Raw genomic sequence first — 16,929 nt, 5'->3', positions numbered from 1 at the left:
GTGGCGCTGCCTGTGTGTGTGCACGGCTCTCTCTCTCGGGCTGCCTGTGTGTGTGCGCGTCTCTCTCTCTCGCACTGCCTGTGTGTGCGCCTCTGTGTAAACCAAGGTTCCACTGAGGTTGACTAATGAAAAGTCAACGTGGCTCAGAGCTGCAAGTGGACTGTGGCACAGACAAACAGAAATGACGGCATGTTTTCCGAGGCGTCGCGTCCGAGTTGGTGGGCGTGGCTCTGCAAGTTTTTGTCGTATCCAATGGTCTAAGAGTTGGAGGGCGTGGCTCCTTCCTGCGTGCGCCATTGGCGTCTTACTTGTTGGCGGTTTAGTGAATCCACGCCCCTTCCGGCGTGCTTTCCATGGGTGGCTACTTGTCGGCGGCTTAGTGAATTATATATATAGATGACTGCCTGGAAGAGATGACTGAAAGCTAGAGGATGAACTGGAGAGGTTTCAGAATGTTGTTGCCATAGATAGAACATTTCTACCACAGAGAATGCACCTCACAGTTTAAACAGAAAGGTATGATATTCAGTAAGATATTAATACCCAGTGGTCAAACTCTATGGTTAGTAAGTTAATGATTATATAAACATTCACATACTATACATATCACAAATGCTTACATTTCATTTAAAACCCCTTTGAATAAACTTTCATAAAAAATTAATAACAAATTTCGCAACATGTGCATTTTGTTCCATTATACATCAATCAAATATATAGCCAACTATCTGACACAGTATCATATTTAATACATGGTATGCTGTCCAAATAAGTTCCAAAGATAGCCACATGTAAACATTAAGTAAGTGAATGGAACAGTGCCTTTTTCCCTCCTCTGTTTTATGTCTGAGGCCTCCTTGGAAAATCCACAAAGCAAAAGAGTGGTTTATAGCATTTAATCTTCAATATCTAGCAGTAGTCTTTACCTTGCAAAAATTATGGTTTGGCTAGTAGTTCTAGGTCAGTGTTTAGGAGGAAAATGGAAAAAAGCCACAACTGATGACTGGTAATGTTTGTTTCCAAAAGGTGCTCTAATGCAGTTTTCTGTTTTTGGGGATGTATGTCTTTATTGCTTCTCTATCACTTCTGCCATGAATGTGGAAGTAGACTTGTGAAAGCACAGTGTTGACAATGAACTTATTGCACACTAACTGCTGTTATTTGCTTGGTCAAAACCATTGTATAAATAGTTTGGTGGGACTGGAAAATATTAAAACATAATACATACCTTGTGCAGAAACCTGGACAAAAGTGTTAACAGTGTATTTATAAGCTCAGTCTTTAATGCTTTTATACTCAATCCCAGAGGTGGGTAGTAACGAGTTACATTTACTCTGTTACATTTACTTGAGTAACTTTTTTAAAAAATTGTACTTCTAAGAGTAGTTTTACTGCACCATACTTTTTAATTTTACTTGAGTACATTTGTGAAGAAGAAACGCTACTCCTACTCCGCTACATTGGGCAACACTCGACTCGTTACTTTTTTCTATTTATACATTAGATATGCTATATTTTTGCCAGAGAGAAGTCGCCAGTGGATCTACTGCATGACTGTTTCACCAATCAGACATAGCAACAATAATCACATGACTACGTTTCACCAATCAGACATAGCAACAATAATCACATGACTCCGTTTCACCAATCAGACGTAGCCATGCAGTCACATGACCACACACAAACTTCCTGCATCTGCAGCCTGTGAGAGGCTTTTTAGTCATGCGGGGCTCCTGTTCACTGGTAAACAACTCCTGCTGAAGCTTAACCATCACTTCACTGAGTGAAGAACTAGCACGTTTTAACCAAACATGCACAGACAGTCATGGTAAAGTGAGACTTCTGGTACATGCACAAGCTGCCTTGTTCTAATGTTATTTTCTATCAGCTGTGCTATTTGGAGGGCAAGTGTGTGACGATGCCGGACCCGCTACACCACAAAGTGAATATACAGTATTATACTGTCAGTGTACAGTATATCTTGTCACTGTAAGTAGTTTGCACTGTTCAAACATACATGTTAACTGCTGTAGGTATTGGCTTCAAAAGCTTTGTTGTGAAAAACTGAGATTTGGAACTTTGTGTTATTTGTGCATCTTTATTTTGTAAAGATGTTATTTATTTGTACATTTTTAATTTTATTATTGGAAATAGCAGAATTTGGACATTATTTTATATGTTTGTCTGTCTTATTACAACTTTTCTAAAAAATAAATCATTTATGTTCAAACAGTTACTCAGTACTTGAGTAGTCTTTTCACCAAATACTTTTTTTTTTACTCTTACTTGAGTAATATTATTTTGAAGTAACGCTACTCTTACTTGAGTACAATTTTTGGCTACTCTACCCACCTCTGCTCAATCCACAATTAATTGTTAATGGTAAAGAGCAAATTACAGTATAGTTTATAACAGCATAACAACTATTACCTGCTTCTTGTCACTCTCAGGTACATGACTGAAGATCTCACAGGCTTGCCAGAATAAAATGTTTTCTTCACTGAACTCTTTTTTAAGGAATTCCTAGAACGAAAAGGGGACATTAAGTTTTAAAATAAATCATCACTTTCACCAATGTACACAAGCAAACAAAATGCAATTTCGTTCAGCTGTGTACTCCTTGTTGTATGGTTTGAATGACAATAAAGTAAATCCAATCCAAATCCAAAGTCTAAAAACCCAAATTTTCAAATCAAATGTTCTTTAAAGGTTTTCCAGTGAGCTAGTACAGGAAAGTACCCTGATATCAGACTTAAGAAGAAAGCCACTAGTATTTAAACGCATATGGAGATCATGGCTATAATGTCCCCAGGGTTAATACTATGTAATGCTGACTTGTGGACACAGATGTTTTATGTTAACAGAGACTTTATCTTATTTCATACGAGTGAATACTTCCAAATTGCAGAGTTAGCATAAATAACCCACACCTATTGCCTGCATTTTTAAGTAAAACTGCTACTGGGTGTGTAAATAAGATATGCAAGATATGATATGAAAGTGCTTGGATATTTTTGGGAGCAAAGAGTATCTTAAGCTTATGAAGATATATCTTTTTGCAAATACTACAGATATACAAGTAATTTAAGCTCTTGGAAGCACTACAATTAGCCTTTATATTAAAAGCAATGAAGACTTCTTTTAACCCCTCTAACACAGGACACCATATATGCTTTGACTGAAAAATAACCCTAAGGTATACGGGTATAATCATTGTTTCCTGCCAGAAATAGAGTGGGTGATTACAGGACCCACTTTTACTCAAATACCTAGTTAAATATCCCGGATATTTAGTGGAATTAGCTTTCTTACACTTAAGGAAGTCAAGGTTTATTTATTGATTTCCAGGCTAACTAAAAATATTACAATATGCCCCCCTTCTCCAGCTGAGGACCATGGTCTCGGATTTGGAGGTGCTGATTCCCATCCCAGCTGCTTCACACTCAGCTGCGAACCGATCCAGAGAGAGCTGAAGATCACGGCCTGATGAAGCAAACAGGACAACATCATCTGCAAAAAGCAGTGACCCAATCCTGTCCACCAAACCGGACCCCCTCAACACCCTGGCTGCGCCTAGAAATTCTGTCCATAAAAGTTATGAACAGAATCGGTGACAAAGGGCAGCCCTGGCGGAGTCCAACTCTCGCTGGAAACGGGTTCGACTTACTGCCGGCAATGCGGACCAAGCTCTGACACCGGTTGTACAGGGACCCCCCACAGGATCCCCGAGGAACACGGTCGAACGCCTTTTCCAAGTCCAAAAAACACATGTAGACTGGTTGGGCGAACTCCCATGCACCCTCCAGGACTCTGCTAAGGGTGTAGAGCTGGTCCACTGTTCCGCGACCAGGACGAAAACCACACTGTTCCTCCTGAATCCGAGGTTCGATTATCCGACGGACCCTCCTCTCCAGAACCCCCGAATAGACTTTTCCAGGGAGGCTGAGGAGTGTGATCCCTCTGTAGTTGGAACACACCCTCCGGTCCCCCTTCTTAAAGAGGGGGACCACCACCCCGGTCTGCCAATCCAGAGGCACTGTCCCTGATGTCCATGCGATGTTGTAGAGACGTGTCAACCAAGACAGCCCTACAACATCCAGAGACTTGAGGAACTCCGGGCGTATCTCATCCACCCCCGGGGCCCTGCCACCAAGGAGTTTTTTGACCACCTCGGTGACCACAGTCCCAGAGATGGGGAAGCCCACCTCCGAGTCCCCAGGCTCTGCTTCCTCATTGGAAGGCATGTTATTGGGATTGAGGAGGTCTTCGAAGTACTCCCCCCACCGACCCACAACGTCCCAAGTCGAGGTCAGCAGCGCACCATCACTACCATATACAGTGTTGACACTGCACTGCTTCCCCCTCCTGAGACGCTGGACGGTGGACCAGAATCTCCTCGAAGCCGTCCGAAAGTCGTTCTCCATGGCCTCCCCAAACTCCTCCCATGCCCGAGTTTTTGCCTCAGCAACCACCGAAGCTGCATTCCGCTTGGCCTGCCGGTACCTATCAGCTGCCTCCAGAGTTCCACAGGACAAAAGGGACCGGTAGGACTCCTTCTTCAGCTTGATGGCATCCCTCACCGCCGGTGTCCACCAACGGGTTCGGGGATTGCCGCCACGACAGGCACCGACCACCTTACGGCCACAGCTCCGGTCAGCCGCCTCAACAATAGAGGCACGGAACATGGCCCATTCGGACTCAATGTCCCCCACCTCCCTCGGGATGTGGTCGAAGTTCTGCCGGAGGTGGGAGTTGAAGCTACTTCTGATAGGGGGCTCTGCCAGACGTTCCCAGCAGACCCTCACAACACGTTTGGGCCTACCAGGCCTGACCGGCATCCTCCCCCACCATCGAAGCCAACTCACCACCAGGTGGTGATCAGTTGATAGCTCCGCCCCTCTCTTCACCCGAGTGTCCAAGACATGTGGCCGCAAGTCCGACGACATGACCACAAAGTCGATCATCGAACTGAGGCCTAGGGTGTCCTGGTGCCAAGTGCACATATGAACACCCCTATGCTTGAACATGGTGTTTGTTATGGACAATCCGTGACGAGCACAGAAGTCCAATAACAAAACATCACTCTGGTTCTGATCGGGGGGGGCCATTCCTCCCAATCACGCCCTTCCAGGTCTCACTGTCATTGCCCACGTGAGCATTGAAGTCCCCCAGCAGTACGAGGGAGTGCCCAGAAGGTATGCCCTCTAGCACACCCTCTAGGGACTCCAAAAAGGGTGGGAACTCTGAACTGCCGTTCGGTGCATACGCACAAACAACAGTTAGGACCCGTCCCCCCACCCGAAGGCGGAGGGAGGCTACGCTCTCGTCTACCGGGGTAAACCCCAATGTACAGGCTCCAAGTCGGGGGGCAATAAGTATACCCACACCCGCTCGGCGCCTCTCACCGGGGGCAACTCCAGAGTGGTAGAGAGTCCAGCCCCTCTCAAGGAGATTGGTTCCAGAGTCCAAGCTGTGCGTTGAGGTGAGCCCGACTATATCTAGCCGGAACCTCTCAACCTCACGCACTAGCTCAGGCTCCTTCCCCTTCAGAGAGGTGACATTCCACGTCCCAAGAGCCAGCTTCTGTAGCCGAGGATCGGACCGCCAAGGTCCCTGCCTTCGGCCACCACCCAACTCACACTGCACCCGACCTCCTTGGCCCCTCCCATAGGTGGTGAGCCCATGGGAAGTAAATAAAAAATAAAATATATAAAATAAATAGCTTAGAAAGATAGAAACCAACTTACTGAGAAGTACCTAACAGCAACTGGATCCTGTAGCAGTCTTTCAAATGAGACTGCCCAACTAGCAACACGTCGCTCAGTGTGCCTTCGACAGCTCTGTACACTTGGCAGACTGGCATTACTATTCAGGCTGTTCTCGCTGCCACAACCCTTCAAGTCAACACTGTTTAACTCTGTAAAACAAAAACATTTACCCAATTAAAAAGATAACTGACAGAATTAATCTGTACTAAACCCAATTAAGTCAGGCATAAGTAAAATTCAACTGTCCCACAAAGTAAAATATTAATAATATCTTCCAACTGCAAACATATTTTGTAAACACATAATTTAAAAAACTTTTAAGAGTAAATTTGAGTTGTAACCTGTAAGTAGCATTGAGAAAACTGTGGTCTAGTTGTAGACATGTTCAAAATAAGACACCAATTAATCATCATTAGAAAATGAACACATATGCTCATTCATATTCATAAAGTGTAAATAATAACAGATTTAAAATTTAGTTGAATTATGAAAAACCAAAAACAACATGTACACGTAGGTTATTCATATCAAGTGGATATCCCTGAATCTTTCAAGAACTTTATAAGTTATCTTCTACATAAGGGTTAACTGTGTTGCAGAAAACCATGTTATGGCAGATATTCCATAGCATTGAAATAAAATTGTTCAAAAGACATGACAAGATATCCTATAATATAAATCAGACTAAACATATTTGTACAGAAATATAACAGGGCTGCCACGGAAAAAGAAACACATATAGAAATTGTAGAATAGAACAATATCCTAAAAGCCATAAAGTCAATGTTTCACCTTACACAGAATAATACACCAAACCTTTATTATCTCATTTACTCGAAGGTGTACCTAGCTTTCATACAACATTAATCAACTATCTGGTTAACTGACTAGCAGTCTGTTACAGAAGAATGGGGTATATCTGGTAAATTTTGACTTTACATTTTCAAATATTTTTCTTTCCCAATCTTCAGCTAAAAACTTGGCTTAACAAGTACTGATTAATGTTCTAGTACTGGGAGCATTAAAATATATTAGTAAGTTGGTATATTTAAAGATATGCATACATGTATGTGCATCTGGTATATTAGTTATTACTATATTTGTAAATAAAAACAATCATATAATTTTTTAGCACTTTTAGCTACTTGTGGTGATTATTTAATTACTTAAGGAAATACTAATCAAAATTCCAAGTGATTAATGTCTCAAGACCTAATTTTTCCATAGTAGCATATAGCATATTAAATTTTCTTGAAATCTGAGACTATGTTTATCTCCTTTACGAGGCTTCATCATGTATCAACTGATTTATGTAGGAGGGTCAAACATGACAAAATTTTGTCTTAATGCTTTAAAGGGGAAGTGTATGTTAAAATTAAATAAAACATATGAGAACTAAATTATGCAGTTTAAAGTTTTCTATGAAACAATTCTGATACAAGCGAGATAATTGTGTAATGATGTGGTTGTTGCTTAACAAATGAATTGGACGATGTATGAATACTGGCTTGGTCTCTGTCTGTGACAGAGTTTACATGTTCAGATTCCTAGTTCAGAGCTGGGTGCCTGTCCTGAACTTGATGCCACTGCATTACTCCAAAAACAGGAATAGGCAGATCAGAAAATAGACACATGGTTAAATAGCAAAAGAGACTAAAAAACTGTATAATAGACAGAACCTAGGGAGATTCAATAGAAAATTAAAACTGTACTAACTTGTATATTATTCAGCAATTCTTATGTAACATATTGTTTCTCAGAGATGTGTATCTCAGAAAAACATGTTTTAATATTATTATATGATTAAATATTTTAGCTTAGATTTAAAATCTATGAGTGTAGCAAAGCTCAGATGAAAATAGGTACTATATTTACTCATTTGACACAGAGTACATTAATTTTTGGGCTAATAATGAAGTTTCTTTTTAAGCCACTGATCATGTTTAATACCAAAAATAATTTTCTACTTTATGTTTTAATGAAAATATCCAAAATGTACTGACTTCAAAATAAATTAAGCCTATCAGAATAAGATAAACTAAAAACAAAGCCAAATAATATACATTTATTCTAGTAGATTTGTTACTTCAAATTGTCTTTGAGTACTCACTGTGCCTGTCTTTTTTGGAACTACAATTGAGTGGCCTATTCTGACAGGCCTGGTGAGCCCTTGTCAAAAGTGCATAGAAAATCTAACTACCAAAAGCTGTGACATCTACTGTGAGCATCCACTAAGCACACAAGTAAAGATAACATAACAGTACTTTGGCATTGATCAATTAAATTAAAATAAACTTTTATTGGTTAAAGCTATTCATAAAGTACATGCACTGAACTATATAAATGTTAGCTATGTTTCTTAAACTAACTGCATTTTGCATATACCAAACTTAACTGGACAAGTTTAAGGGAGATTAAATTTGTGAACCTTACATTTTGCTTATTTTCTTTACCCACAGAACCGTTCAAATGACTGCTAAATGTCATGCCTAAATTTCCAAGTAATATTACATTTACCATTGGATCGTAGCTGTTTCTTCAAATTCCAGTCTGCAACAAACCTTTCATTATATTGTAGACACCTCATTTATCTCCTAAAAGCTTCCATTTTTAAATGCTGGTGAAAGTTGATTAAATGTTAAATTTCAAAAAAATACAACAATTTTTTCAATGGAAGTTTAAATCACTGAAGAATAAAACATCATGAGTGACTCCATCATAAGAAATATTTGACAGAAAAAAATACAATTTGTATCAAATTATATTCCAGTTTAATATACATCTAAAATACATAATTATGAGAAAGTTAATGTATTGTGGCTCTAAATTTGACTGCATATGTCAACTTTATACAATTTTTCTGTAATCTCAAGGGTGTCAAATTAAATAACTAAACCTGTCATGTGGCTGTCAACAATTCAGAACTACAGACTCTCCATTGGTGTTTGTTTGTCTGTCTGTCCCTCACAGTAAGCTGTTGGAATATTTTGCTGAACAACAAAGTTGGCTTACCCTTGACCGAGATCCCCCTCGTGTCATCATTCTGGAATTACATGCCAACTATTTCATAGATTAACCTTTTTTTAGCCAGAGTCTCTTATTATAATACTATATTATATAAGGATATATAAGGATCTAAATCCTTTACTGTTTAATCCGTTATCAAGTAATATCCCAATTACACACACATAATATCAACGCAAATAGAAATATGCTGAGGAGACTATACTAAAATTTAGCCCTAGGCTTCAATTTTTAATTAGCACAGTCTACTGTTTTTCAAAAGCTGTACTCTAATTTAAACCATTTAAAAATATTTATGGTACCATTACTTGTCTTTGAAATTTAATGAGGTATGCATTTTATAACTAAAACAATTATCCACACTGTTAATTAGGCATTTCTTTTAATAGTGATTGCCAAGTATAAGTTCAACTGCAGAAAGACTTTGCCAAATATTACAAAAATCCCTCCTACTTAGTTTAAAAATTTATTAAATCTTTATGGTTTTCCTTAGCATGCAATATTTGTCAGGCAAGGTTTATTAACTGCGACAGACAAGCCTTATGCAAGCATATGCAGAATATAAATGTTTAGACTGAATAAACATAGGTCAATATGTGCTAATATACTGTATATTAAAGGCTTTTTATAAGTTTTACAATTATCATTATTCATAATTTATCATTTTACTCATGTCTTATTATTTCACGAAATATATGACTAATGTATTTAACCCCAGAGTTTAACAGTGGTTTCCAAATATAAAAAGTTTAATAATACATTTAAACGTTTGCTTAAAAAAAAACAAAAAAAAAACTGTACATATAAAAATAAAATAATCATTAGATTTCAAATACCTGGGTAAAGCTGATAAGACCCAGTATGATTCCACTTTACCAAATACCTCAAACCATGTACAGGGAGCCATCCTCCAGAATCCATAGCACAATCATTTGAAATCCCTCACAGTTGAGGGAGGAAGTCTATCCTCCTCCAGGCTATCTAACATTATGCAGTTTTCCACTTTATCCAAAGTTACCACAGGCAGGCACATTCTTTTCTATAGTTCAGCACCAGCAGTCATGCAGCTTAGGCACATTGATTTGCACTCCTGTGGCCTCCAGCAAAGGAGACAGATAAGGTGACCAAGACAAAGCTCTTAAGAGAGCCTGATAAATTATTTAAAGCAGCAGGGGGGTGGGGGGTTAGTGGATATCTGTTGCCACAGGAACATGAATCACTAATATCTTGGTATGAGAAAAAAATGCACTAGAAAATGACTCAACAACAATAAAAATTTAAGCAAATCAAAAAATGGTGTCACACATATGATGCAACGAATACGGACTTAATCCTGTCCTTTAACATATTAACATGTTTAAAAAAAACTACGTCTTTTGTTCTTCTATTTATTTTTCATTCTAAAACAATGACACATAAATCATTTTCAAAAAAAATGATAAACTAAAGCTTCGTTCATCGTACAAAACAAATATATTGTATGACGCATTTCCATCTCACTTTGGTATAAGGCTTCATGATCACAGAGCATTTGTAAATACAATAACACCTTTGTATTTCTAGAATGATGGGGAGGACACCTCTGTATGTATTCCACTTTCAACTCACAACAAAATCCAAATACATATCAAAAAAGGTGTTTATTAATTAAAAAAAAACATGAACACAGTATGCATAACAAATGAACCGGCCCTGGTCTCTGACTATAATGTGCGTAAACTCAGAAATTTGCCCCAAGCACAACAGTACTCTTCCACTGGTCCCTCTCTCTGCACCCCACACTCTACTCTTGCCCTAACTTTAAGCTCAATGTGTCCTTGGCAAGGCATGGCCAGAATGTTGCACCAAGGAGAAATCACTAGAATCATACCAGGAGGATGTATATGGTTTGCAACACAGAAATTGAAACAAGCAGATTTATAAATGGACTATGGAATGCTATAAAAAACAAACACAAGGACTTAACCATTAACAATTTAACCAGAGCCAAAGCACCAAGACTGAGAATCGAATGGAGACTTGGAAACTTGTTAGTCATGACCCAAAGTGCTAAATCAACACTTTTACACAGTTTAAATTTATACTTATGGAAAAAGGACTAATGGAATTTATAAGAAAGTCTTTGTGATGTGAGCGGTGTGTGTCCTTTAAGGGGGTCCCCAACAACCATGCAATGCTTCTTAGCAACCAAATAATTACTCACTAAAATTCTAAAATGTTGGCTTGATGCACTTAAGAATAAACAAAAAAAAAATTTCAGATAAAGGTGTTAAAGAAAAACCACACACATAAAACAAAGCTTATAATTTTTTAAATATTAAATTCTCATAAACAGAAAAAAAAATACCCATTGCAAAAATTAACTAATGAGGAAACAGGAGTTTTCCAAGTCTTAATAGAGTGCCTGTAGTTTCCACTTATGTGTGATAGACTCCACCAATCTCAGATATTTTCAGTGCCTTTACAATTGCCCTGTACCCCACTCTAGATTTGCATTTCTCCATATTTATATCCCTAACTTGCTCTGAATGCTCTTTTGTCTTTATTTTAGTTTATTCTGTGGAAAATCTCCACCACACTGTTGGACCTCAGCGACAGATTTTTGTAAAAGACTAAACTTATGAGTGGTTTTCACTGTATTTTAATTGCTTGACAGTTTTAATTTCTTGACTTATTTTTGGAGCAGGCATAAGATTAATATTTGGTCATAATTAGTCCTGCTGAACCAGACATATAACACAACCACGAGTGAATTTTGCTTAAAAGTGGTGGGAACAATTAGAGGCCTCACTAAAAGCAAGCTTCAGATTAAGATAAACTGTCATTAGCTGAAAAGTCTCCTAAAAAGACATCTGTTAAACATATAAAAGCATGTCACATTGACAATGAGCACACTGATTGTGTTTAAAATAAACATAACCTATTGAAAGGGAAAAAACCTTTCATTGGCATTCAAAGACATCAGTGGACTAGTGGTAAAAGTGAATGATAAGTTGTTGCCGTTTTTCACTGTTACAACAATAGAGTCAGATATAAGGTTGAAAGAATTTGCAGCTGTTTTTTGGTACACTGTATTAATTCATGTTCGTGAAATTATGAATGGTGCAGAAAATGGGGTGACACCCAGCTGCACAGGTGAGCTACTAAACAGTTGGTTGGCGCACTAATAACCTTGGTCTAGGGTGCAAAATAACTTTGCACCAGCACTGCATGCACATATACAGTATATTTATATACAAAATAATGTCTGAATTATTAAATTATATATTCGTGATGTGATCAGAGAAGACTTCTCAAAACTTCTTCCCCTTAGACTTTACATATGCACTAGTGTATCCTTCTAAAAATGAATCAAAAGAATCCTTTGACTTAAACAGGTAGTTCAAAATAATCAATTCAGTAAAGTGAGTAGCAATGCCCATCACTAGCACATCTTTTTTATGATCAAATTTTTATTAACATTAAAATATCAAATCCAGAAATACATCAAACCACCACCATTTTGAGAAAAATTAAAAGAAACAAAACTACAAACACCTAATCAATGCCCAACCCCCATCCCAAATGAACCCAGACCTGTAATGAAATAGATTATGTAGCTTAGGGAACCTCAGTATACCTAGATAGGGGGGCACCACCTGCAAACTGTCTCCATAAGGAGGAAAGAGAAGGGATACATTGAAAATGTAAATGTTAGATATCAAGAGTAAGGCTGGTACAACTGGGTACCTACCATCTGATCTTGAACCAGCTTCAACACTGACTCCCACCTTTCAATATTGGAGCCAGATGATCCTACTACATACCTTTAAATGAGCTGTCCCCAGATGAGCATTCTCAGTCAAAAATCATGTGTAGCCCAGCAAGACTTGGTCATAATACAAAATTACAGATGATGTTTTTAAATTGCTGAGAGACATTCATGTCTCTGGTGACTCTTCCTATGAAGTCAGTAGACAGATTGGGAGAGCATGGGGGGTTTGTCATGAGGTCACTGGAAAGGGGTATGTGCCGCTCCAGATATCAATGCAAATGGATGAAGGTCCAAGTCTTTAGAGTACTGGTGCTTCCTATCTTGCTATATGGTTGTGAGACATGGATGCTATCCAGTGACCTGAGATGAAGACTGGACTCCTTCGGTACTGTGTCTCTTTGGAGAATTCTTGAGTACCACTGGTTTAACTATGTGTTGAATGAGTGGTTGCTCATGGAGTCCTGAATGAGGCACATTACCTGCATTGTGAGAGAGCATCAGTTACGGCGCTTCGGCCATGTGGCGTGATTCTCCAAGGGTGATCTGGCTAGCAGGATCCTCATTGTTGAGGACCCGAGTGGCTGGACACGGGAAGGGGATGTCCATGTAGCACCTGGCTGCGGTAGATCGAGGGTCATTTCTTAAGGGTAGGACTGGACTGCGTGTAGCCTGGGGGGTTGCCAACCAGAATCCTGTGCGGTTTCGTCATGTAGTGGGCATCGCAACACGCTGTACCAGTGAATGCTCCCCAACCTGACCTGACCCTGAATTCTCCTCATCTACCACTTATTTTTCTGATGAGGGTGGTAACAACAATATTGACTATGGTTATTGTGTCTAAATGTTTTCTTTTAAAGAGGCTTATTTTTAGAATACACTACCAACTTGAGTCAAAATTTTCAGTCTTTCAAACTATTTTATCGGGTTGCTCAGGGGTTGTCGCTGACGCACAGCTTCAGAATCAGGGGTTGAAATTGTGGGCAGTGTGCTGTGAAGAGTTAGTATATTGTCCTCAAATGTGTGCGAGTTTCCTTCACACACCCCAACGTTGCGCATGTTAGGCCAGATGTTAATATACCCTTGTGATGGACTGGAGTTCTTGTCCAGGACTTGTTCTCACCTTGCACTCAATTTTGAACCCTGTACTCGACAAGCAGTCTAAAAAAAAAAAGGAAGGATGAACGGACTATATAACTACATTAACCCAAAAAGTTCAGTACCCAAAAATTATTTTCCTGAATCACAGATTACAACAATGGTAGCAGGCCATCTATTTTAGCACAAAAAAAGGGAATTAAAAAAGTCTAAAACAAATAGATTACTTATGTAGTCTGTACATATGACAATACTACTACTAAAACTACCACTACTATTATTAGATAAACCACCAATTTTGCTGAGAATTTATAGAATAATTTTAATAGAACTTAAAAATGTGTCTGCATTCAGTGTTACTCTGTATTTAACAGACTACGTCTGCTAGAGTTAACCACTGGGGAATGACAGTCTTTCATGGCAGTATCAGACACTAGACAAGAACCATTCTTAGGTGGAATATTAGTACATCTCCGGGCCATTCAAACAGACCCAACTGCAAGTTAGTAATTCTAGCTAGCATGTTTGAGATTGGGGTGGAAAGCAGAATACCTGGAAAATCAACCACACTAACATATGGGGAATGTGATGTAATCCAGAAAGGCAGCATCCAGGCCAGGAATCAGAATTGAGCCCCTGGAGTTGTGAGCCAGTACTGCGAATTACTTTATCAGCAAACTAACCTAACTAACTAACTAACTAACTAACTAACTAACTGATCATGCCTCACCTTCTAAAGGGCCATTCTGCTATACATGATTTTACATCATATGTAAAAAGACTAATAGCATTGCTGTGACATTAAATTAAAAAAGTGTGCGTTTAAAGCACAGCTCTCAAACTACTCAACAAAAACAATGCTAATAACTACACCACTTTACCAAAGATACTAAACACAATTTACTGTAAGTTAACTTTATATAATTAATGACACATATTAATTGTTTTCTGCATAGTGTAGCAATCTGGATCTATAAAGTCATCAGAGATATTTTGTAAATCAAGGCAGAAATGTTTCAGAGAATTTCCCAATACATATCACATTCATGTCATATTTTTCATTTATGTATCATTATGATTCACTACTAACTGAGCTTGTGTGGGTGCAGTTCTTGAATGAGTGATCTACACTTGCTTCTCTCCTTCATTATAAAATTATTTTTAAAAGGGAAGCATCAAGTGGGTGAAAATGGCTTCAGTATAAGATGGGAGAATGAATTGAGTAGGTGCTGCAAGTGCAGTGTTTATTTGTTTGTGCTGTGAATCTTTATCACTTCTTACTTTTGCTAAGATTTATTATCAGACTTTATATTTGAAAAGGGTTAAAGGTTTAAACAATGATGAAGACAATCCCAGTAATGCAACAACCAACCACGAACAAGGCACCAATAGAATATGGAGACAATTTAGAAGTGGCAGTTGGAATGTAAGAAAAAAATACAGGCATGGGAAAATAAGTAAACTGCACACAAACAACATCTACTCACAAGATTCAAAAATCATTAACTATTTTGGTGGTTGCTCTAATCACAATAGGCAAGAAATTATATGATACTGTTTTGCAATACTGTTATAGTTTTCCTTCCAAGTCCAAGTTTATTCACTTTATTTGAATATTGCAGTTTTAAGTTTATGACTGGTAACAATATGCCCTGTGCTTTTCTGAAATACACCACTCATTCACTAGTCCCACTTTTTCTAATTAAGGATATGATGCAAAAAATTAATGCAACCTGTCAAAATGATGTGAGTAAAGTGTATATTGATGGAGACTTTATCCTATAAATCACCATGACTAGCAGTTTTTCACCTTAAGCATAGGGGTATGTGATAATTATTTTAGTACTTTAAGTAACTCACTTTTCTACCAGCCTTGTACTGACGAAGGAATCAGAAAAAGGATGCAAAAAGTAATAACCTGCTCAAGTTTACCTACTTATGTAACAAAATATATTCAATGCAGACAGATTGCCTTTAGGTAACAGATCTCCACCAAGATTTTTAAGCATATATTTTCTTATAATTTGAACTATGTCAAAGTGAAGCTGTACAGGAAGTTGTATGATTTTGCTTTTTTCTCATCAATGTTACTGTTTTCTTAAATCCTAACATAGCAAGCAGTCTTTAAGATTCAAGTGTCTTTAAATATTATATACAACAATGCACAAGTATTCAATGAACATGTGCAGACAAGAAGTTTTCTGTGGCTACTCCCTACTTGAAAAACATGTATGTACAAGATGTGTCAGAATTCTGCTTCTGTTACAAAGCACAACTATTTCATGAGATAAATATCTCAAAGAACTACAAGACAAATCATCTTATCTGAAGCTGCATTGCAATGTACTAGACCAAAAACAGATTAGTTACATGTGTGTACCTTTAAACATTAGAATATAAGGACACAGATGAAAAAACAGAATGAGATATTTCTTATGATAGCAAAAATATACTAAGTAAAAAAAACAAAAAAAAAACTGATCACAAACTGTGAATATAACAAATCTTCATTAAGTGACCAGAAAATGGTAAAAAAAAAAAAAAAAAAAAAAATCCTCTTTCTGTACTTTACAGAATATATTACAGAACAAAATAGGTTAATACCATTTCACCATTAGCTAGTTGAAAATATGTCTTTATCCACCCATCTAGCTTTAGGTGAACTGGCATATAGAATACAAAGAGCACCTATTCCAATTGCCGAAGTCCTTCAGTCTGTCAGCCCTAATGAAAAAATTTGACTTACAGGGGAAAGGTCAGGTTGGGGAGCAAAAATTCTCCAAAGAGACAGTACCAAAGGAGTCCAGTCTTTGTCTCAGGTCACTGGATATCGCCCTCGTCTCACAACCATATAGCAAGACAGCAAGCACCAGGACTCTAAAGACATGGACCTTCACCTTTTGCATATATATCGGGAGCGGCACACACCCCTTTCCAGTGACCTCATGACGCCCCATGCTCTCCCAATCCGTGTACCGACTTCATAGGAAGAGTCACCAGAGACTTCATAGGAACAGTCACCAGAGATATGAATGTCACTGCTGAGATAAGTAATCCTCTTGACAAGGTCAACTCTCTCTCCGCAGACAGACACGCTACTGATGGCTATGCCCAAGAGGTTATTAAACGCCTGGATCTTGGTTTTTATCCATGACACTCACAAGCCCAGACACTCAGACTCCTCAATCAGTCTTTCGAGAGCCCCGATCAGAGCCTCCATTGACTCTGCAAAGATCACAACATCATCAGCAAAGTCAAGATTAGTGAATCTTTCTTCACCAACAGATT

General features: G+C 38.3%; 1 protein-coding gene across 4 annotated transcripts in view; it reads right to left on the bottom strand.

The window, feature by feature from the left end:
* The window catches only part of rgs12b (regulator of G protein signaling 12b), a 257,282-nt gene that overhangs the window by 79,218 nt on the left and 161,135 nt on the right, over nt 1-16,929 (bottom strand). For all 4 annotated transcript variants that reach the window (XM_028801721.2, XM_028801717.2, XM_051928237.1 and 1 more), the window contains 2 exons: nt 5,748-5,917; nt 2,431-2,523 (listed from right to left, as the gene is read on the bottom strand). In XM_028801721.2, coding sequence (XP_028657554.2) covers nt 2,431-2,523; nt 5,748-5,917 — 263 coding nt within the window. The remainder of the gene's footprint in view (nt 1-2,430; nt 2,524-5,747; nt 5,918-16,929) is intronic.

Source organism: Erpetoichthys calabaricus, chromosome 5, assembly GCF_900747795.2.
Source record: "Erpetoichthys calabaricus chromosome 5, fErpCal1.3, whole genome shotgun sequence".
Classification (NCBI taxonomy): Eukaryota; Metazoa; Chordata; class Cladistia; order Polypteriformes; family Polypteridae; genus Erpetoichthys; species Erpetoichthys calabaricus.
Note: the sequence above shows the minus strand (reverse complement) of the source record. Positions and strands in the feature narration are given on the sequence as shown.